Source organism: Gymnoscopelus braueri (assembly GCF_963280865.1).
Source record: "Gymnoscopelus braueri genome assembly, chromosome: 14".
In the NCBI taxonomy this organism is placed as follows: Eukaryota; Metazoa; Chordata; class Actinopteri; order Myctophiformes; family Myctophidae; genus Gymnoscopelus; species Gymnoscopelus braueri.
The window spans coordinates 37,748,576-37,768,624 of record NC_137619.1 but is presented as its reverse complement, the minus strand read 5'-3'; the positions used below and the strand labels follow the sequence as shown (position 1 = coordinate 37,768,624).

At 42.7% G+C, this 20,049-nt stretch overlaps 1 protein-coding gene across 1 annotated transcript in view; it reads right to left on the bottom strand.

The window, feature by feature from the left end:
• Positions 1–3,669: 3,669 nt before the first annotated feature.
• Positions 3,670–20,049, bottom strand: part of disc1 (DISC1 scaffold protein) — a 61,017-nt gene continuing 44,637 nt past the window's right edge. The window contains exons 11-14 of the mRNA XM_080448977.1: positions 18,404–18,659; positions 13,365–13,409; positions 9,743–9,866; positions 3,670–5,448 (exon numbers count right to left, since the gene is read on the bottom strand). Of these exons, the coding sequence (XP_080305103.1) occupies positions 5,240–5,448; positions 9,743–9,866; positions 13,365–13,409; positions 18,404–18,659 (634 nt within the window). The 3' untranslated portion in view covers positions 3,670–5,239. The remainder of the gene's footprint in view (positions 5,449–9,742; positions 9,867–13,364; positions 13,410–18,403; positions 18,660–20,049) is intronic.

Below are 20,049 nucleotides of genomic sequence, written 5' to 3'. Positions count from 1 at the left end.
CGTTTCAAACTCTGTTTGGGTCTCTAGGGTTGGGGGGGTGATGGCTGTCAAGACCAATCACTGTCACCAGTTTAGCTAGATGATGCTCTCTGTAACAGCCACAACAAGTGTATTTACAGTAAGTAAGTTAGAACACCACAAGTAAGACGCGCGAACGCAGCCCTATTTTATTTTTTGTCTTTTTAAAATTGTTATGTTGCGTATTTACGGACTTGTAATCCGTGTTATTTCACCGTGATGGGGAGAGCGTAGAGAGAAAGTCACGTGACTGCCTCCGCCTCGTATTGAAGTTAATGGGGGGGGATATGGTTCTCCTATGCACGGAGTTTCGGAGTTCCTAGTCATCTATGCACGGAATTGGCGTTTGGCAATCCGTGCTATTTCACCGTGTTTGGGGGGCGATCGGGTTGGTTTCATGAGATCTGTCAGCAGCCAATGAGAGCGCGAGTCACATGGGGGCGCGGCTGCACACAGGCAATGCACACAGAGCCTCACACAGAGACACAGAGCCACAAGCCGAGCACGGTTTCATAGTAAGCTCCACTTGGGCGGAGGCGCCTCCTTCCGCATTCGCAATAACTCTCCTCTCAGCTCTCACACACACAGTCAGATCGCCCCACTACTGACTTTATATCAGACTTCTTGCTGTCACATCCCTCTGGCTGATTAATCAAAGATTTAATTTAGGCCTACTAGGAGCGTGAGCGTTTGGTAATTTCTTTCTTCTTCCTCTGGGCCTCTGTGGCTTAACTGTTAAGAAAGTGCAAATGCAGGCTAATCATTTCACCCAATTGTACATGTCTGAGATCTCTGATTGCATCTGCTGAACCAGTGACTCATTTTCCACACCAGGCCCTTAAACTTACTGCTGGATAGTAATCAGACACACTCTTCAACAATGCACAATTTGCCATGAATAATTTCTGAAAAAGGCCCGGAAGAATATCAGACACCGCAGCATGAACATGAAAAGAACAGAACTTGAACTTACTCAGTTCTCAGAGTGCTTTCGTCGCTTTCTACTAGTGTGATTTTGCATCCAGCAATAAATAATGGAAAACGGGTGTATTCCGGAGGAGATGGCTCAGTTCACTCTGATGTAGTTTATATAATTGGATGAGATTTTCGATGTTGAACTCAGTATACAGAGGGAAAAGCACAATGCAATCTATTTCCAGTTCTCTCTGCTTTGTCTCCTCTATGATTCATCTGTCTCCTCTCCATTTCAGATCTGACAGTGGAATATGCAGATAACACAATAATTCAAGATGCTTATGAATACAAATCCAGGTACATTTGCATTCATTAGTAGTTCTTCTTGTGAGGCAGTATGGGGGGAAAAGTCTACAATGAGATCTCTGCTGCCCTCATGGTTCACGGAGTGTGTTTATGTACCAGACAGACCTGTGACATCTCTCTTTCCTTTTGCCTAAACATGCATGAACTTTCTTTCTACAATCTTGCAAATTGTGCTAGCTGTGTTTAATGCTGACAAATCTGACAGCTGGAATTGTGTGGTAAAGGTCGATTTGAGATACGTCACGATGCGATGCATTGTGAACTTGTACCTCAACTACTTTCACCAGTAATCATACAACAAAGTACATAGGGCTTAGCCACTGAAAACCCCTATATACTTTGTTGTTGTTTCAGGGGTCTATCTTTGGCCCCCTAATTTTTTCCCTCTACACCAAATCTCTTTGGCTATTATGACATGCCCAGAGCAGGGATGCTAGGGTTCGCGTGGTTAAGCGTGCCTAATCCCTTTCTCCCTCTTTGTCTCAGTTCTCTACTGTGACGCTCAGCACAGGAACCACAGGGAGAGATGATGGAGTCTCATGACTTCTTATAGGACGCTCATGGCTAAGTGGTTTAGGCGTGTACCACATAGGCTTTGATGCCTGACGGCGTGTCCCGGGTCCGATTCCGGTGGATTTGCTGCATGTCACTCCCCATTTCCTGTCTCTCTTCACTGTACTGTCGAATGAAGGCAGAAAAGCACAAAACATTGCCCCCCCCCCCCACCCCAACCCTGATTCTTAACTCCCGGGGTTCTTTGAGCCGACCACCCAGCTCCTGACTGCTCGACCACCCCCATTCGACCCCACGATTCATCTCCTTAAAGGAGTAGTTCAATAAAAAAAAATACGTTTTTTATTGATTGCACACCCCATGAAGCCTTGAATTCATGGATTTGTTTTTGTTTTTGTTTTTGTCGCATTCCTAAGCCAATAATTTGATTACCGGCAGGTAGATGGTAATGTATCCAGTAGGAGACACAAAGTAGACTCTTTGCGTCTCCTACCGGAAATACACCCGGTCATCAAATTATTGGCTTAGGAATGCGACAAAAACAAGAAAAATCCATGAATTCAAGGCTTCATGGGGTGTGTAATTGATGGAAAATAAGTAATTTTAGGTGAACTACTCCTTTAATTCATTCCCTCATCTCCAGCTCCGATTCATCCCCTCATCATCCAGCCATACTCAATGTCATTATTCTCAGCAAAGCATAAATAAGTTTCATAGTGGCATGGTCTTTGTTAGGGAATTTTCTTTAGGCTGGGAATTGAGAACACACTGCAGAGCTCCTCCTCATGTTGCATTTTGCATTTTTGCCCTCTGCAGAACCATCTGGGCATGGTTTTCCATGGCCATTTCATTGAACAAAAAGCTGCCATGTGGGGGAACAGTATGAGACAAACACAGATTCAATTATGAGGCGGGGGTATTTGTCAGACTAGTATACGTGCGTGTGCCAGGTTTCTGCGTGTCTAAAGCTGTCTGAAGCTGATGGATGTGGAGACTCCTGGTTTGGCAGGCGGTTTGGGACCTGGCAGTGACGTGAGAAAGGCCCATTGTTTTTGCAAGACGAAAACCGCCAACCCTCAGCTGTGTTTACAACGTACAGCACGGTATTCTAGAATGCCACCATACGATACGGGACCCCTCCCCTGCTCTCCTGGTCCTTAAAACACGGGACAACATCAGAGGGGAGCGGAGTTAACCCTTTAAGACCGGGAAAGCATCATTTGTGTCATTTTAAGATTTATTGGGCTATTCAAAAATAGCAGATATACAAGCTCATAGCGCTGCGCTATTTTTGAAAAATCGTGAAAGTGTGTGCAAATCTTGGAATATAGAAATTTTTAAAGCGAACATTTGTCAAATATTTAGTTCCAGGGAACCCCAGAAGCAGAGATTTTAGTTACAAATGTCCGCAAAAAAAAAAGAAAAATTCAAATATTTGCACAAGTTTTCATGATTTTTTGAAAAATAGCAGATATACAAGCTCATAGCGCGGCACTCGGTGCCGCGCTATGAGCTTGTAGATCTGCTATTTTTGAACAGCCAAAGAAAGGTCAAAATGACAGAGATGCGTTCCCGTATTGAATGGGTTAAAAACCCAACCCATTCCACCTCATGTCCTCTGGGGCCTTCGTGGAGCCGTCATGTCTGCTCATTAGTCATGCTACCACTTCTGAGGTGAGATAACAATAGAAGAACGTGTATCCCCTCCAGACCTCACTACAGGACCTTTATTGCCCCATCAGTACCACCTGTACACTCACTTGCTCCTGGCAACATGCCCACCCAAGTTATTTGAATCAAAAACACTGCAGGGGGCTGTGAATAGATAAAAAAAAAAAAACAGACCAGCCAGACAAATTTTCAAGTCCAATGGTACATGCTGTAATTAGTGAGACATTAACGTGAATAAATATGAATAAATACAGTGGTTTTCAAGCTGAAAATAATAATAAAAGTAAAAACAAAACAAAAAAGAAATACAGTGGTTAATTAGTGAAACTCAACAATAGTCTTGGTTATAGTTAGCAAAAAGAACAGGTGACGTCATATTGACTGGTCATAAACGGTACCCAGTGGAATGAACATGACATCTTCCTACAGTATAACATACAGTAACAAAAAAAAAGTCAAACAATCCTTCAAACAAAGAGCAATTGACAACAAGTAAATAACAAAAGTGCTTTTTTAGACAAAGAAAAACAAACAGTAGTTACAAACAGCATTTCTGTGCTCAGTGACGTTTTATCGGTCAACATTTTATATGTGCATGCCATCAATTGTTGTTCTATTTAAATATATAATTAAAGATTATAGCATGTCTCCTAACATTTCATCCCAAGCGTGTAACACTGCCTTATGAAGATAAGAGGAAAACAAAGAAAATATTGCATTTTCCAGAAACGAAACTGATAAAAAGCTCAGGGAATTGTAGCACCATGACCTCATGGGTTAAAACTCGTCTAACTGAAGTCAGTAAATTGCTATTTTCAATTTAAAAGCGACATGGTAAACTATTAACGTAACATGTAATCTTCTGCTCCTACCAGATTGCAACACTAAAAGATACCATATGGATTGTCAATTTGGCTGTTTGTAAATCTTTTTTAAATGTGGTAAGGCATGAGAACCTGCATCTACAGTAACACAGCTTCAATAAACAGTGGCCCGCCGGAACAGTTTTTTGCTGGCAAGTTACATGGAATTCACAACATTGGTATTAAAGTGTCTAAAAGTCCAATATAAAACAAACCTCATAGTGTTTTACAACTCTTGTTTGTTCAGCTCAGTTCCGTTCAGTTTGATGACCACGCCAATGTGGTCAGTGGAATGTGCTTTCAGTACAGCATTGTTCAGTTCATTAATGCTACAGAAACAAGGCTTTAGACAAAAAATATGTCCTTTTATCCAAACTAACAGCAATACCACAGAGGCTGGTTGTAAGGAGTTCTGAGGGTGGGTCTATACGAGTGGTTCTCAAACCTTTTCATACCAAGGACCCCCAAATTGAAACGAATTTGCCCGCGGACCCCCATAAGAAAAGATCTGTGTAAACATTTTCAAAATGATTCCAAACTTTACAGAATTGTTCTGGATTATTCAATAACAAAAATAAAAAATGCATGTAGCAGAGCTTGTAGATCGGCTACTCTCAAAAAGCCAAAGTATAAAATAGGGTCAAAGTGGTTGAATTGATTTTAATGCTATACTGTGTGAACACATTTCGCTGGGGGCCGCCTGGAATCTCACAAGGACCCCTGGGGGTCCCAAGACCCCACTTTGAGAACCACTGGTCTATATATCTAAAGGATATGGGATCTGCTGCTGCTGCAAAGTCAATTCCCGGATCCCGAAATGGGGGGGGGGGGGGTCACACACTCGAGAACGCCTGCCAGTGTGTGAGTCCTCACAAACACTATTATTGTCCATGTCAAATGTCCCAGCTGTCACTGAAGTACTGGTCCTCCTCCTCCGCCTCCTCCTCGTCTTCCTCCGGCTCTTCCTCTGTCCCATCTTTCATGAGGTCAACATCTTGCACCTCATTCACATCCTCTTCTTCATCCTCCTCTTCCACTCGGAGCTGCACCAGCATGCTTTGCAGAGTGGCCTTCACCTCCCGAACTTCCTTCTCTAAGGATGGTGCAGGCGGGGGGGTAAAGTTAAGGAGAAACATTTGATTGCCACGCACACAGCCTCAGACCCAAACTGAGAGTCACACCCACACATCCATCAACATGTCATTCACGCAGATGTGCCACTAGACAAATACCAGGACAAAATGTAGGCTGCCCTAGCGTGTCCGATATCTGATCTAGAGGGGCGGGTTCAAAATCTCCGGAGAAAAATTCTGTGAGATCCCATTGGTTCACCAATCTGTCCATCAGCCCCCGCCCTTCCCCATGCTCCTCCCCCAATATAGAAACCTAGATACCTCATTGGCCTCTGTAGTTCATTGGAGCGACTGGTGTCTCAATACAAGGCTCTTCCGCAGGGCTGTTTGACTACTGGCCAATCACATGGCGTTGACTACTGGCCAATCACAGCGCGTCTAACTGACTAGTTGCTGCGCGGCTGCCTCTTAAGAAAAGACCCGCCCCACCTGCCTCTGATTGGCCTACCGAACGCCCCCCCTTCTGTGACGCACACGGAAGTTTCCAGCTTGCCCTGCTGAAGCGGAAGGAAGTGGAAGGCTAGCCCTGCGGAACAAGGAAGCGCGCCCGAGATACGAACGCTTCAGAGCCGAAGGAGGCGTCTACCTTTATATGTCTATGGCCCTGACGTCACAACATTTGGAGCGACGCCCACTGCACTCTGGTTGGTTGGGGAAATGAAACACTTCCTATTCCAGGAACGTCAACAGGCTGGTCCAGGCTCTTATTTTTGAGCAAAAATAAAAAATAAAAGCCTGGAGATCGAGGCTAGGGCAAATGTGACAGTAGCGGTCCTCTGTGGATAATGATAATAGCAGTCGGGGGGGGGGGGGGGGGGGGTTCTTATGAAGTCATCAATCTTTCCCCACTTGGCCACCAAACTCTGATTACTAGTTTGGATCATCAAGTCATACTCAATTTAACCTCATCCAATTCACTATTCATGAGCTAATTTCATCTATAAAAGCTGTGTGGCAGTGAGAGGGGCCAAGCAAACAGACTGCCCAGCTAAATTATTCATAGGGCCTTCAATGAAACGGGATAGATGCACTCATCAGATGTGGGGAGGGGGGCATTGTTTAACCTGCTTAGAGACGCAAATTAATCGTGCGAGTGTCCAGTTTAAGTGGCAAAATCAAAGGGATGCATTTGATGGCAGATGGGGCCTGATGGCTCGTTTTGCTCTCAGAATGAACACAGATTGTCCTCATTCATAATTAACCGGGCCGTTAAAGAGCTTCTCATGAATAATGCACAGTGTTCACTGAGACTTCTAAGGTAGCACAAGCCAAAAGGGATGATGAAAGTTAAGCCCTGCCTTTTGGGATGTAAAATTTTAATCTACCCATACAGGTAGACTTTATATAGATACGGGTAAAAACTTAAAGGAAAGATCAACATAAAGTGTCTTGTAAGGTGTTGGGCTTCACTGCACCTTGGCATACAGTCTCTGGAACTCTACTGGATGAATGGAACGCCATTCTGACAAATGATATTTCCTTTTCTTTCATTTGGTGTTTGATATTGGTGGAGAGTGCTAGCGCTGTCCAACACGACAGTCCGAAATCTCCAACAGGTGCCTATGTGTTGAGATCTGGTGAGTACGAAGACCTCACCGTACTCATCAAACCATTCAGTGAGCCCCAGGGCCCTGTTGGAGGGGGGCATTGTCATTTTGGAGGAGACCACTCCGCTCCTCGGAGCACAAGTCTCCACAAGTCGCCCACCACTTATGGTGGGCCAGCATTGTATGAATTTATTGCACACAATATGTTGATTGGAAGGAGTGTTGAAAATCTGTACGAGTAGTAGCAAAAAGTGTGTTTAGTAGAAAATGTATATATGAAGGACATTGTAGTCAGGCATAGACTGTGTGTAGTTTTGTGTATGAGCTACTGTTAAGAGTTATTGGTGTTAGTGGCTTGTTATAGTGTTATAGTCAGGTACATTTTGGGTGGAGGTTCTTGGCCAATCAGGATGGAATATGAAAAATTTAACAGATCCGTCTTGAGCACGTGACTATAGAGATCATGTGTACCGATTTGCGTGATGTTTGGACAAAATCTGTAGGAGTAATATAAAATCATGGGTTTTGCAAAAATCTGCCTCCAGGGAGTTTGTGTGCACAGTTTAGCATCGATCGGGCCAAGGGTGCCGGAGATTAGCTGTATACAGACAGCGGACTCACACACGCACACACGGACGGACAGGGGCGCTTATACATATGTTTTGGCTTTGTCCTTATCTAAGCTAATGTAATACAAAATATTATAATATCATTATTACCAAAATCCCAACTGAACCACGGTTTGTGTTATTGGGAGACACGTCCTTGATCAATGTTCGAGGCGATACTCACTTTTATTAGAATAGCTCTTGGAACAGCTACAATGCATTGCACAGTGCTGGAAGGATGAGCAACACCTAGGGCTCTGTGTTTCATGTACTCAATTGGTTTCTTTATTATTATTATTACTATTATTATTTCTTGCCCTTTTTTTGCTCATTGTAAATGAGAACTGAATAGTTTTTCGTTGCACATGTATTTGTTCTTGCATGTATTGAAAGAATCTTCATGAAAACGTTTGGGGAGACGCCACTTTAGCCTCCGCGTCACCATGACAACCGTTCTGAAATTCAAAAGCAAGAGGCATTGGCCCGACATACCCTCTATGTCCTTGTGTATCACTGTATATTTTATACCCGCGTGTAGGCTACAGGAAAACCTGTGATGACTGAAATGTAAGGACAACTGACATTGTAAGGACACTGAAACAGAGACATGGACCACAGCAAGTCAATCTGGGTCTGTCTCTGAATGTTTAGGCTGCTATGACGTTATGCAAGAGCTGGCACAGCAGGTGAGACAAATCACTAACCACACATCACACAGAAGCATAAAATACATAAAACACAGCACCACTACAGCAGCAGCCTTCAACCTTTTTAATTTCAAGGACCCCGGTTTGATATGCATAAGGCCACAGACCCCTATTTGATTAGATTTCTCTGGGATACCAATCTACATACATTGTTGTTGTTTTGTTTCTATTTGTTTTCTTATTACGTTATATGCTTTTATCATTGCTTTGTGAATAGACTACGGTCTATATATACGTTTCTCTTGTCTCTTGGAAAGCACTTTGGGGTTAACTGCTGTTGTTTTTAAATGTGCTATACAAATACATTTGACTTGACTCGACATAGTAAAATCCTCAGTGTTAATGTAATGCTGAGAGTATACAAATGGAACCAAATGGACCCATTCGTACACTCTAGGTGTTACAGACAGGTTCCTATCAATCACTTAGCTGGGAAACCCATGGAACCCCTTAAGTAGCCCTGGCACGTTTTCCACAGCTGCACGCTGAAATATAAGCCTTTTCTATTTCCTCTTGGTTCCGAGCGGGTCAGAACAGTGAAAACAGTAATCCATTTCCAATCAGCTCCTTAATTAGGACGGAAATTGATGCATTGTGACCCGTGATCGGCTTCAACAGTTTCATGTGAGTCATTATCATGGATATTGTAATTTCCCCCGAGCCAGATCCAATGAGAGGGAACGGACACACCGGGGGGGGACTTGGGAGAGGGAGGAGTGCGATGGTGGCTGGGTGGACATTAAGATGTGAGGAGAGCAGAGTCATTGCGGTGACATTCCACTATCTGCCACCAGCGCCGGCCCCCCTGTCTGTCTCCCCAGGTTTAATCTTGGCTCATGGGGGACTGGCAGCCGCCATCGGCAAGCCTTCTAATAACCTTGCTTTGGACTTTTACCGCTTACATTTTTCCACTGCCACTCCTGTTAGACATGGGGAGAGCTTGAAATAGCAATAGAGAGGAGGGAGAGAGAGGACTAAAAAAGAGATGAGAGAGAGAGAGAGAGAGAGAGAGAGAGAGAGAGAGGCGTGTGTGTTCAACCCCAGAAGAAAAATGGTCTGAACTAATTTTATCCTTAATTCCCTCTCTGAATGGACCTCTAATGTCACAGAAGACAAGTTGAGGGTCCCTGTTCTATTTTCTTTCTAAAGGTAGAGCAACAGGCCTCACACATCAGTCACCCTTAAGGTATTCTGGAGGTCTGTCTATTGAGAGTTCTAAAAGATCCGGCAAACTAGGACCACGAGGCATATGGACATGGAACAGAAACACACCAACATGACAATGCACATGCACAAACACACACTCCCTCACACAGGCACGTACTGTACATGCAAAGCACATACCGTACAGTACACATGCACACAAAAGGAAATGGGAGTCTCTGGTGGTTAAAAGGATATCAGTGAGGTCCTGATCTCGGTTGAGCATGGCTGTCTGCAATTCGTCTTCCAAGGTAATTAGTCTGTCGCTGATCAACTCACACTGCTCTGTGAGGTCCAGAGCCCCGGCATCACTGCACTCATCCTGGATGGGGAGACAGGGGAGACAGTGAGTGAGAATCAAAGAGAGAAACAATAGATATATAGAGATATATACTAGTGGGTAGCAGGCTTTCAGCCTCAGCATCAGAAAAGATGATACACCTGACATGAAAGTGTTCTCTTCAGAGCGCTGCATTTTGAAATTGAAATGAAAGTACCATCTGAGTGCAATTTTAAAATGGAAAAACCAAATGAAAACCTTTGCGAGAAAAAATATATATATATTTGCGAAAGTTGGTTCCTCGCTTCTGCATTTTCAGATCAAATAAATGCATGCTGCCATGACCACTTAAACCCCTATATGCTTAGTTGACCAGGGTCCCCCAGGGGTCTATACTAGGCCCCCTCCTTTTCTCCCTCTACACCAAGATCTCTTTGCCGAAAATAGCCGACCTACAAGCTTGTGGATCTGCTATTTTTGCCAAGTGTTTGCCCCAAAATAGGGATGCCATGTCGTTAAAGGTGAACAAAGCATAACTGACAATCTATAGTAATGAGTTTTTAATGTTTTTCAAGATAATGTCACCTGCCAAAAAAGCTGTAAGCGACTGATGGACAGTATTCACAATCAACATGTAGAGACAAGACCCAGTATTCTTAATAAAAATAAACGCCTCCTTATCAAACCTCTGATGAACTGCACATGTACTGAAATGGTCTTTATCCGGTTTTCAGTGGAAACAGTCAAGTGGACATGGTGCATCAGAAACAGATGCTTTTGGAAATTAATGTTGCCTGATATTTTGTATTTTCAAGGGGGGTCAAGGTGATAACGCACAACACGCCCACCAGGGTGATTTGCAGCGCAGTGCTTAACGTTCAGGTAGCACAAACCTGCCTAAGGATAATGTAAGTGTGTTGGAGGGGTGGTGATTGGCATAGGTGGGTAGAGGCTGGTGAATGGCAAGAGGGCAGCAGGGCAGTGTATATGCAGTTAAGAGAATGGGCCAGGCCATAATTAGGACAGGCCCCTTTGCAGACGGCATGTCCTAGTTCTATCTCTCTCACACACACACGCACACACACACACACACTCTGTTTTGCCGGTCAAGCAGCATGGAAGTGGAGTCTGACTCATAACGGCAGGTAGAGCAGCCCCCTACGGCCCAATGCTGTCTAATTCATCTCTAGCAATTCACGTCTGAGCTCCGTCTCTGGTGTGTGCCCTGGACTGGCCCTATACCTTTATAGGCTAATGCTACTCTTTAACTGAAATATTCAACAGTAAACGGCCGGAGGCACGACAAGATGTCATCTGTGATGCAATTAAGCAATTAAGTAAAAACCATCAAGTCAGAAAAAAGCCCATAGGACAAGAGACAGCTTTGTGTCATTTGCAGAGCATACAGCTTGTCAGGTAGCTTTTTCTTTTAGGAATTATAGTGGCTTAGGAGTGGCTCATTACTGCTAGGTAGCATAGGATGCATCCTAGTTAGCTCCCTTGATTTGACTGATTTTTTAGGAAACATCAAGTAGTCCCGTGGCTGCGTAGGACATCCCATGAGGCTGTAAGGCGAGGCTGGCGGGCGTAATACAGGTTATTTTAATGGTTTATATGATTTAATTTGAATTTCCTCAGCATGTCATCACCATGTGTCCGCTTGCCGGATTCAGTCAATTTATCTGTTGTGCGAAAGGCTTGATTACCATGGAAACAGTAGTTTTTCACCTGACATTACCTTTCTTGGTTTGTCTAGATTCATGTCACTGTACCTTTGGGACAAAACCAGTATCTAGTAAGGAACATTTGATAGGTTGTATGAGGCAGAGCCAAAGTCCTGTTAGTGTAGCGTTAGGTGGCATGTTGCACAAAGTCTCAACCTGGGTGGAAGCCCAATTCTACCAGTCCTACGGGGGAGAGACAGTAAATGTATGAACTCACTGGGGACGGTTGCGTTTATGCTGTGCATATTAGCTGCTTTGCTGATGCAATCTATTGCAAGAATGGACACGAGTCGTAACCTTAATACTGCCCTGGGAGGCAATGTGCGACAAAAGTGCATGGCCATTTAAAGCCCAAATTGAAACCAGCTGTCTCGCTTGGAGACTTTCTTAACATTCTGTTCCTACTGTGTGATCACAGCAGGAAACATAGATATTGTGGTAAATGAGATTTCCACATGATGACAAATAACGTAATAACATGTCATATGTGGGTGATATATACATTTTCGTTTTACTGCTATTTGCCCAACATAAAACAATGTGTGAATACTGTATGACTAAAGTATAAATAACATAATTTACCAATTGTTCCACACAGTATGCTGGTATGGATATTTGGATGTTATTATTGACAGATAGTTAACAGTCAGTTACAGAACACATCACACTGTGTTACATTCTCAAGGCTGACACACATTTTCTAAACGAGAGTTAAAAGGGATTTACCAGCTTTCTGACAGCACACTCATTTGTTATCCATGGTATTTATACTGTAGCAAACACACTAATAAACAGCAGGAGACACAGAATAAGATGCTTCCAGGGAATTATTTATCAATAGTTCTTTACATGAATAATTTATATTTCAAAATAGCAGTGAAACTCCATCATTAAAATGTGTTATCAGGAATTAAACGTCAAATACCAATGTCATAAATGTGTCAGGCCAACCGGCAGGCGCTTCCATTAACTACCTGATTACTCCGGTAATCTGGTTAAAGGTATGCACCATGCCATCTGGTTAATATGATTAAAAGCATGCACCCATTTGATAATCTGATTAAAGGTATGCACCATACCAATAATCCTCCTTGTGCACCACCCATTGTGTCAATACAGTATGTGTGGTGGTTTGTAAGGACAACGAGAGTCTGAAAGGACAATTAGTACAGATTAGGAGCAAATGAACAGCAGAATTAGAGAGACCGTGCACGCACGCACGCACGCGCACGCGCACACACACGCGCACACACACGCGCACACGCACACACACACACACACACACACATCAATCTCCCCAGTGGCAGCAGGGCAGCTAGGCAGCAGCTAAGTGGAAATCATTTACTTTAAGTCATTATGGAGAGGAGAAACGGAAACGCTTCCTGTCCAGACGGTCCCCATAGAAGATGTCTGGGTCAAATGGGACACTTCCATAATGTCAATGTATGGAAATGAAAGGCATGGGACCAGAAGGGAGGTGCAGAAAAACAACATTCCTTGTAAGCTGAACTACCTGTAGGTAGATATAACGTAACATGCAGGGGGAGGAGGTGTGAAGCCCGATTTACACTTTGTCTGTGTCGCTTGTCTGTGTTGCCCGGCGAAAACAACCGATCCACAACCTCACAATGTGTCATGAAGCGACACGTTGTGATGTTTTTTTATGGTATAATTTAAGCAAGTTCCAAGTTCAGGCTCGGTTTGGATGCCTCTCTGTCACTTAAGACAGCATTAAAAATCCAGTTCTTCAAACGCAGTGCTCACATTCATGCAACAACATCTAATAACAGTTTTTATTCATAATTTAAAACATTACCTCTGGGTGATTTTCTTCCATGCAGAACAAAAACTCCTCCAGTTTCTGCAGAAACAAGAGAAAGGTTTGTTGAGGCAACAGATACCCAAAAAAAAGAAAAACTCATGAATTATTGAAAATGCAATTATGTCGTCCGTGTACTGTATGCATGCAGCATCATCATAATTAGAAGGGGGTGGAGTCATTATTTGTTGCCAAAAACTGACAATGAGGAAATGGATTAACAGGCTGAACTGTAGGTTTCTTTGTTAGAATTCAGCATACATAATTGTACATTCTATGCTAAATAAGGTAATTACTGGAGCCTACATACAGCAACAAATATTGTATTGTTCATGGCTTTAGGGCAAGTACACATAAAAAAAGCTAAAATAAATCATTAGTATGTAGGATTAGTATTTTGGAATTTACAATAGTGTCAGTTGTAATAGCTCCTACTCCTTTGTTAAGTAAAAGCAAGTAAAGTTGTACTGTCGGGTTGGAAGGAAAATTCGATCTATACTTTAGCTCCACACTTGAAACAGTTCATTCACACATCAATATTTGTAACCTCCAACCAATAACACTCCCTAGATTGTCTTTTATTGAATTTGTCCCAAGATACTGTATCATTGCCGTCGGGCAGAAACCATCAATCTCCATATTTCATTTACCGTAAATTTCGGACTATAAGCCGCTACTTTTTTCCCATTTTTCGACCCTGCGGCTTATATAACGGTGCGGCTTATCTATGGATTTTTACAGCTAACGGCCACTAGTAGTCAGGGGATATTAGCAGAAAGATTTCCAATCTTGGAATAAATTCCTTACCAAAAAAAATCTTCACCAATGTGCTTGTAAAGGTGTCTAGTAGTAACACATCTCACAAAGACTGAAATTCAGTTTCCCTAGGAGAATTTTTGACAGCTGCTGAAAGTTGGGGTACCCACCATTTCCCTGCATTTCCATGCAGGGCAAAAAAAAACAAATTTTAATTCTGTTTTAAGTAGCATGTGAGGGGTCAAACTAGGGTGTTTTTATGATTCTGAATCCATTGCAAGCATTTGTTTTGCACCAAAACCACTCCTTGGGCAAAAAACGGCCATAGCCATCCTTGTCCAGGTATACTTTTTGTGTAAAAAGCCCATTGAGATTGGGCTGTTTTTAGCCCAAGGAGTGGTTTTGGTGCAAAACAAATGCTTGCAATGGATTCAGAATCATAAAAACACCCTAGTTTGACCCCTCACATGCTACTTAAAACAGAATAAAAATTTGATTTTTTTTGCCCTGCAGGTAAATAGTGGGTACCCCAACTTTCAGCAGCTGTCAAAAATTCTCCTAGGGAAACTGAATTTCAGTCTTTGTGAGATGTGTTACTAGACACCTTTACAAACACATTGGTGAAGATTTTTTTTGGTAAGGAATTTATTCCAAGATTGGAAATCTTTCTGCTAATATCCCCTGACTATAGGGGACCTCCTAAATCTATGGATTTTACACCCGCGGCTTATAGTCCAGTGCGGCTTATATATGTACAGATCATTCAATTTAGCTGCTGCGGCTTATATTCAGGTGCGGCTTATAGTGCGAAATTTACGGTAATCATTTTTTAATACTTCTGTCGTATGACAGTGTCATGCAAAAGTAGCTAAACTAGTCGATCTACATGCTCACATGTTGTGATGCATCAGCTATTTTTGCACATTTTTAAAGAAAATTCTGAAAATATTTGAAATTATTGGAAAATGTTCACCTATTAAGACAGTGGTTCTCAACCTTTTCAGGCCGTGCCATATTTGAACTGGGGACCCCCCTGATAAATATTGTGAAAATAGCTGATCCACAAGCTCACAACGCCTCGCAATTGTGAGCTTGTGGATCGGCTATTTTCAAATGTTTAGCCTCTTTCTTATAAAAAAAAGGTCTTAAAAGTCTTAAAAGGTCACTTCACTGTCATCTGAGGACCCCCCCAAAATCATGTGGGACCCCTGGGGGTCCCCACCCACATGTTGAGAACCACTGTATTAAGACATGCCCAAAATAGGGCCAGGTTGAAAGTGGTTAAATCTGTCTGTGGGGTTTATAAATACATATTTATATATATATATATATGACTAAATAATAACTACATTGGATCCATTGGGAACGCAGGTTCTTATTTCAATATCCTGAAAAGAAACGGTTTTGGACCAAAATAAAGGTTTCTTGTCCGACAGTGACAACGTGTAATCTGTCACATGGCATCTTTTCCGGTACATCTAGTAGCAGATGAAATGTCTGCTGTCTCTCCATCATCTAAAGGGCAAGGTTACATGAAATGTCAGGGCCTGAGACCTTGGACTGAAATTTCCCCAGTGCATATCAACAACATGACAACGACGTACATGACATTTCTAACACATAACCTATGGTACAGCAAGGAAACAGCACTAAATGACTGGCTATAAAAATCACCAATGCAATGCGATGCAATGCAAGAGTGGTATTAAAAAAATACATTTACGCGCATGACAATCAAACTCACAGCTTGGAATTGATTTCCTGATGTCACAAACATCATTTTAATTATGAGGGATTAAATAGTTAATAGGGATGTGGTCACGCGTTTACGGGAATAAAGGATTATGTTTGTTTGATACTACTGCTACTTTGGGGACCCGTTTATAAAAGCTGCTTTGGCACAAATGTGCTCATAATCAAGGCAAATGTGATCTATGACAAAAACAGGTTAAATATGCCAAAATTATATAAGATTGAAGTCCAATAATCATCAAGTTTCATCATTTCTATGCCATATCATTGTCATCTCCACCTACCGATCATCTGGGGATTCAAGGTAGCTAGAACGGCAACGAGAACAGCCGCTGCACCAATATGAAGGTCCACCCTAAAGACTTTAGATTCTTCAGGTTTTATGAAATTCCTATAGTTTCCACCCGGTTTTAACAACAAAAGCTAGGAGATTGCCCTTTAGTCTCTTGTTGAGCGAAGCGCTTACAGACGGACTTGTGAGTCTAGAACGCTATGACTATATTGTTTCATTTCTTTTTAATGGTCAAATGATATTGCGTGGGAAAAAAGGTCTTATATAAAGTTCCATGAATGATCTTCCTCACTGTCTCAGAGTGCATTAGGTACAGCAGTGTATAGGAAGGAGACAGGAACCGAGGTGACCGTCTGTCTCACCTTTTATTTCCTGTAGAAATGTTAGGAGAGGCCAGGCTTTAAGAGAAAAAAGAGAAAAGGAAGGAAGGAAAGAAGGCAGTAGGGGGGAAAAGATCCATGCACATTACTGTATATAGTAAAGTCAAGCAGAGCAAGGAAAGGAAACAAATTATTTATAACCATCTACAGTAGGCTGCATGCCATGATCAGGTGGAAGGGATTGTTACAGTGCAAACAGGTGCGGGTATTAATAGACGGAGAATCGTCTATTCTGCGGTGAAAATTAACAGCTCCCACTTGACGAAAATGAGTGGAAGTGGAAACTCTACCAATAAACATGCACCAGAGGTCATTATTGACCATTCTTTGCGTACGGGCCATCTTTCAGTCTTTCAGGATATAAATACTGAAGATCAGGAGGTTACTGTACAGTTTGTAAAATCACATTTATAGAATTTCTGCTCCAAAAGAAGCAGCTATTATCGGTTAGCCAAAATAACAATACGGAACAACAATTCTGGCAAAGCATAGTCTCTAGTTTTTGTTTTTAGTCTTTTGGCTTTTTTCCAATCTCAGACAGGCTCTGCGTGGGCGGGTTGGAAAGTTTGAGGGAGAGGAGGGAATGAACGGAGCTGGACCCCGAGGCTGTGGACCTCAAGTCAGAGTGTGAGAGAGTCCAGCAAAGAACACTCACACATGCACGCACGCACACACACACAGGCACAGAAATATGTGCATGCATGCACACAAAACACACACACACGCGCACACACACACACACACACACACACACACACACACACACACACACACACACACACACACACACACACACACACACACACACACACACACACACACACACACACACACACACACACACACACACACACACACACACACACACACACACACAGCCGCACACACTGCATTTGCTCAAAAAAGGCATGCAATCTTGCACAAACTGGAATAGGAGTGTCTGGGAAAGCATGTTTCCAAATGGATGCCACCATCACACGCATTTGTCCTTATTTAGAAATGCCTCCAAGTTAAAACAATAGACAACTGCAGTACTAACTGCTCACAGTAGTTAACAAACATTGTATAATCAGATTAAGAGCTGAATGTTTGCTCCAAATGTAACATATGCCTCTAGCATGTTCATTTGGGCTTGAAATGGTTACTATGTCTAGTAGCAAGACCTTCTAATGAGGAAATTAATTTACCTTTATTTGATAGTTGTAAGAGGTACGGATTTGTACATTTTATATTTCAAATGTAATACTAGGCTACACCGTATCCAAGGTAACAATGCAGCTACAAAGCCCATCACCCGCAGAGCAATTCAGACCGGGCTTTCTAGTTGAGTGTGTGGTTGTCAAAGAAAACCTGTAAATATTCATGTAGTCTATCTGAGAGAGACAATAACTAAAGTACCTAACATCCAGAGTAATTATCTACAGAAGTGGTTCGACAAACTTTTTAATTTCAAGAACCCCCATAACTCTCAGTTACAGACCTGTAAGTGTCCCTTTGGAACCACCTCAAGGAACCCTGAGGGTCCCAGGACCCCACTTTGAGAACCACGTGATCTACAATATGTGTACTGATCCGTCTTTAGTGTCTTTGTAATGTGTAATAGAACTCTTTGCTCCTAGACAACATTAGGCCCCATATAACTCATCATGAGTTCATTCATTAGTATTGTAAGTTTCCTTTGATAATGATTTTCTTTTATACTGAATAGTTTTACTGAGACCAGGCTTGTATCCCCCATATCCCCAAGTGCATGGAAGCAACAAACGAATGATCACTGAATGGACATCGGGCATGCATGCACGAGCATTACCTGAATAATGCATTGGGGCGTTTTGTTCTACAGGCCGCGTGTTTACCTTAGTGAACTCTGAGTTCTGTAGGTCGGCCTCGGGGCACCAGCGTCCTCCCAGAGCAGTCAGCATGGCACAGTCCTCTTCCTCCTTGGTGCACGGCTGGGTTTGGGAACACACCACCACTGGGGCGGCGGGGAGGAGAACGTCTACGTCCGCTCCGCCGCTGCAGCTGGGGGTGCGGAGCTGGAGGCCGCGCAAGAAGAGGTGACACGCCTCCAGGTCAGCCTCCCACACCCGCTCCAGGGCCGGACAGCCACAGCTATGCAAGAGAGAGAGAGAGGCACAGAAGCACACTGTCACACACTGGAAGATCCTCGGAGTTCATTTAAAATCTGCGGACTTTTGCATTGCCCACAAATACCGGTACAAAAACGGCCTCCCTACAATTACAAAAACATTATAGACGCCATCGAGCACAAATGCTCCGTAGCAGCTGGCCAGAGGCGCACAAAAAGCAACTCAAATAATAACATACAAGATGAGGAAAAAGCAAAAAAAGCGTGAGGAAAAAAAGGAAGAGATTCAAATGTTTTACTTTCATGGTCCAACTTTAAAGAATCACCTCTTCCCCTAAGGACCTTGCCCTTTTCTTCAAAGACATGCAGCAAAGAGAGAGAGAAAAGCCCCCCTGATGCGGTGCCTCTCTGTTGGGGTCACCGAGCAGGGGTCCAGGGTGAGTGCAGATCACGCTGTTTTTTTTGCTTTATTTACACACCCAGTTACAATTAGTCATCATCCTCCACTCTCTCTCAACCTGGCCTCCTGACCTTCTCCCAGATGTATGCTTTAAGACTATAAACAGGATACTCTCTCCACCGGATCGAATGAGTTCCCAAAACAAAATGCTCAGCAATTACAATCTGTCATGACTGTTATTCAGGCTGAGCTGGTCAGTATGTTTACTATCGGGTAAACACAAATGCCATCATGACAAATATGATATTTAGGCTGTAAGTCTCTCTCCACAAGCCGTATCTTCCACACTTGTCCTTGCACAAGAAGGATTTCATTTACACTACTTTGTCTGTGTTGACAGAGGAGTTCGTTTGTAAAAGTGTCAGTGACAGCATGTGTTATGTTTGAAACCGTAAGTACATTTCATTATATATCGTTGGTACTTCAAATAGGGCTGGACAATGGCAGTCCAAAAGGGAAGCTAGCTTTTATGTTCGTTTTTTCTTTAAAGGATCTACACCATGAATTAAAAAAATATATTTGATATCATATGGTGTATGTCCCTCAAACCTTTTTCAAAAGGTTTGAGCCTAAATCATCACTCAGATATACTCATCCCAAGTCAATTGTCTCTGGCTTATACAGCACTTTCAGCTGCAATACCAAAACGTCCTCTTGGGCAGGGGGGGGCTACTGAGCAATTCTGTCTGTTAATAAAAAAAAATATTAAGGAAAATTATTTAAAAAAAAAAAAAAAAAAAAAATTAAATTCTGCATAAAAAGAAGCATCTAAGAAAAATACAAAATCGAAAAAAAAACACTTTGAACATTTTTGAACAATTCCACCAAGTGTTTGAGGTGCCTGTTTCACCCACTTCCGGGGGGCGGAGCCAAAATCCGAGCCCGAAGTATTTGTTCGTAGACCCCCACTTAGGGGGGGTAGAAAAAGTTTCGGAGCGATTCGGGCACTTTTC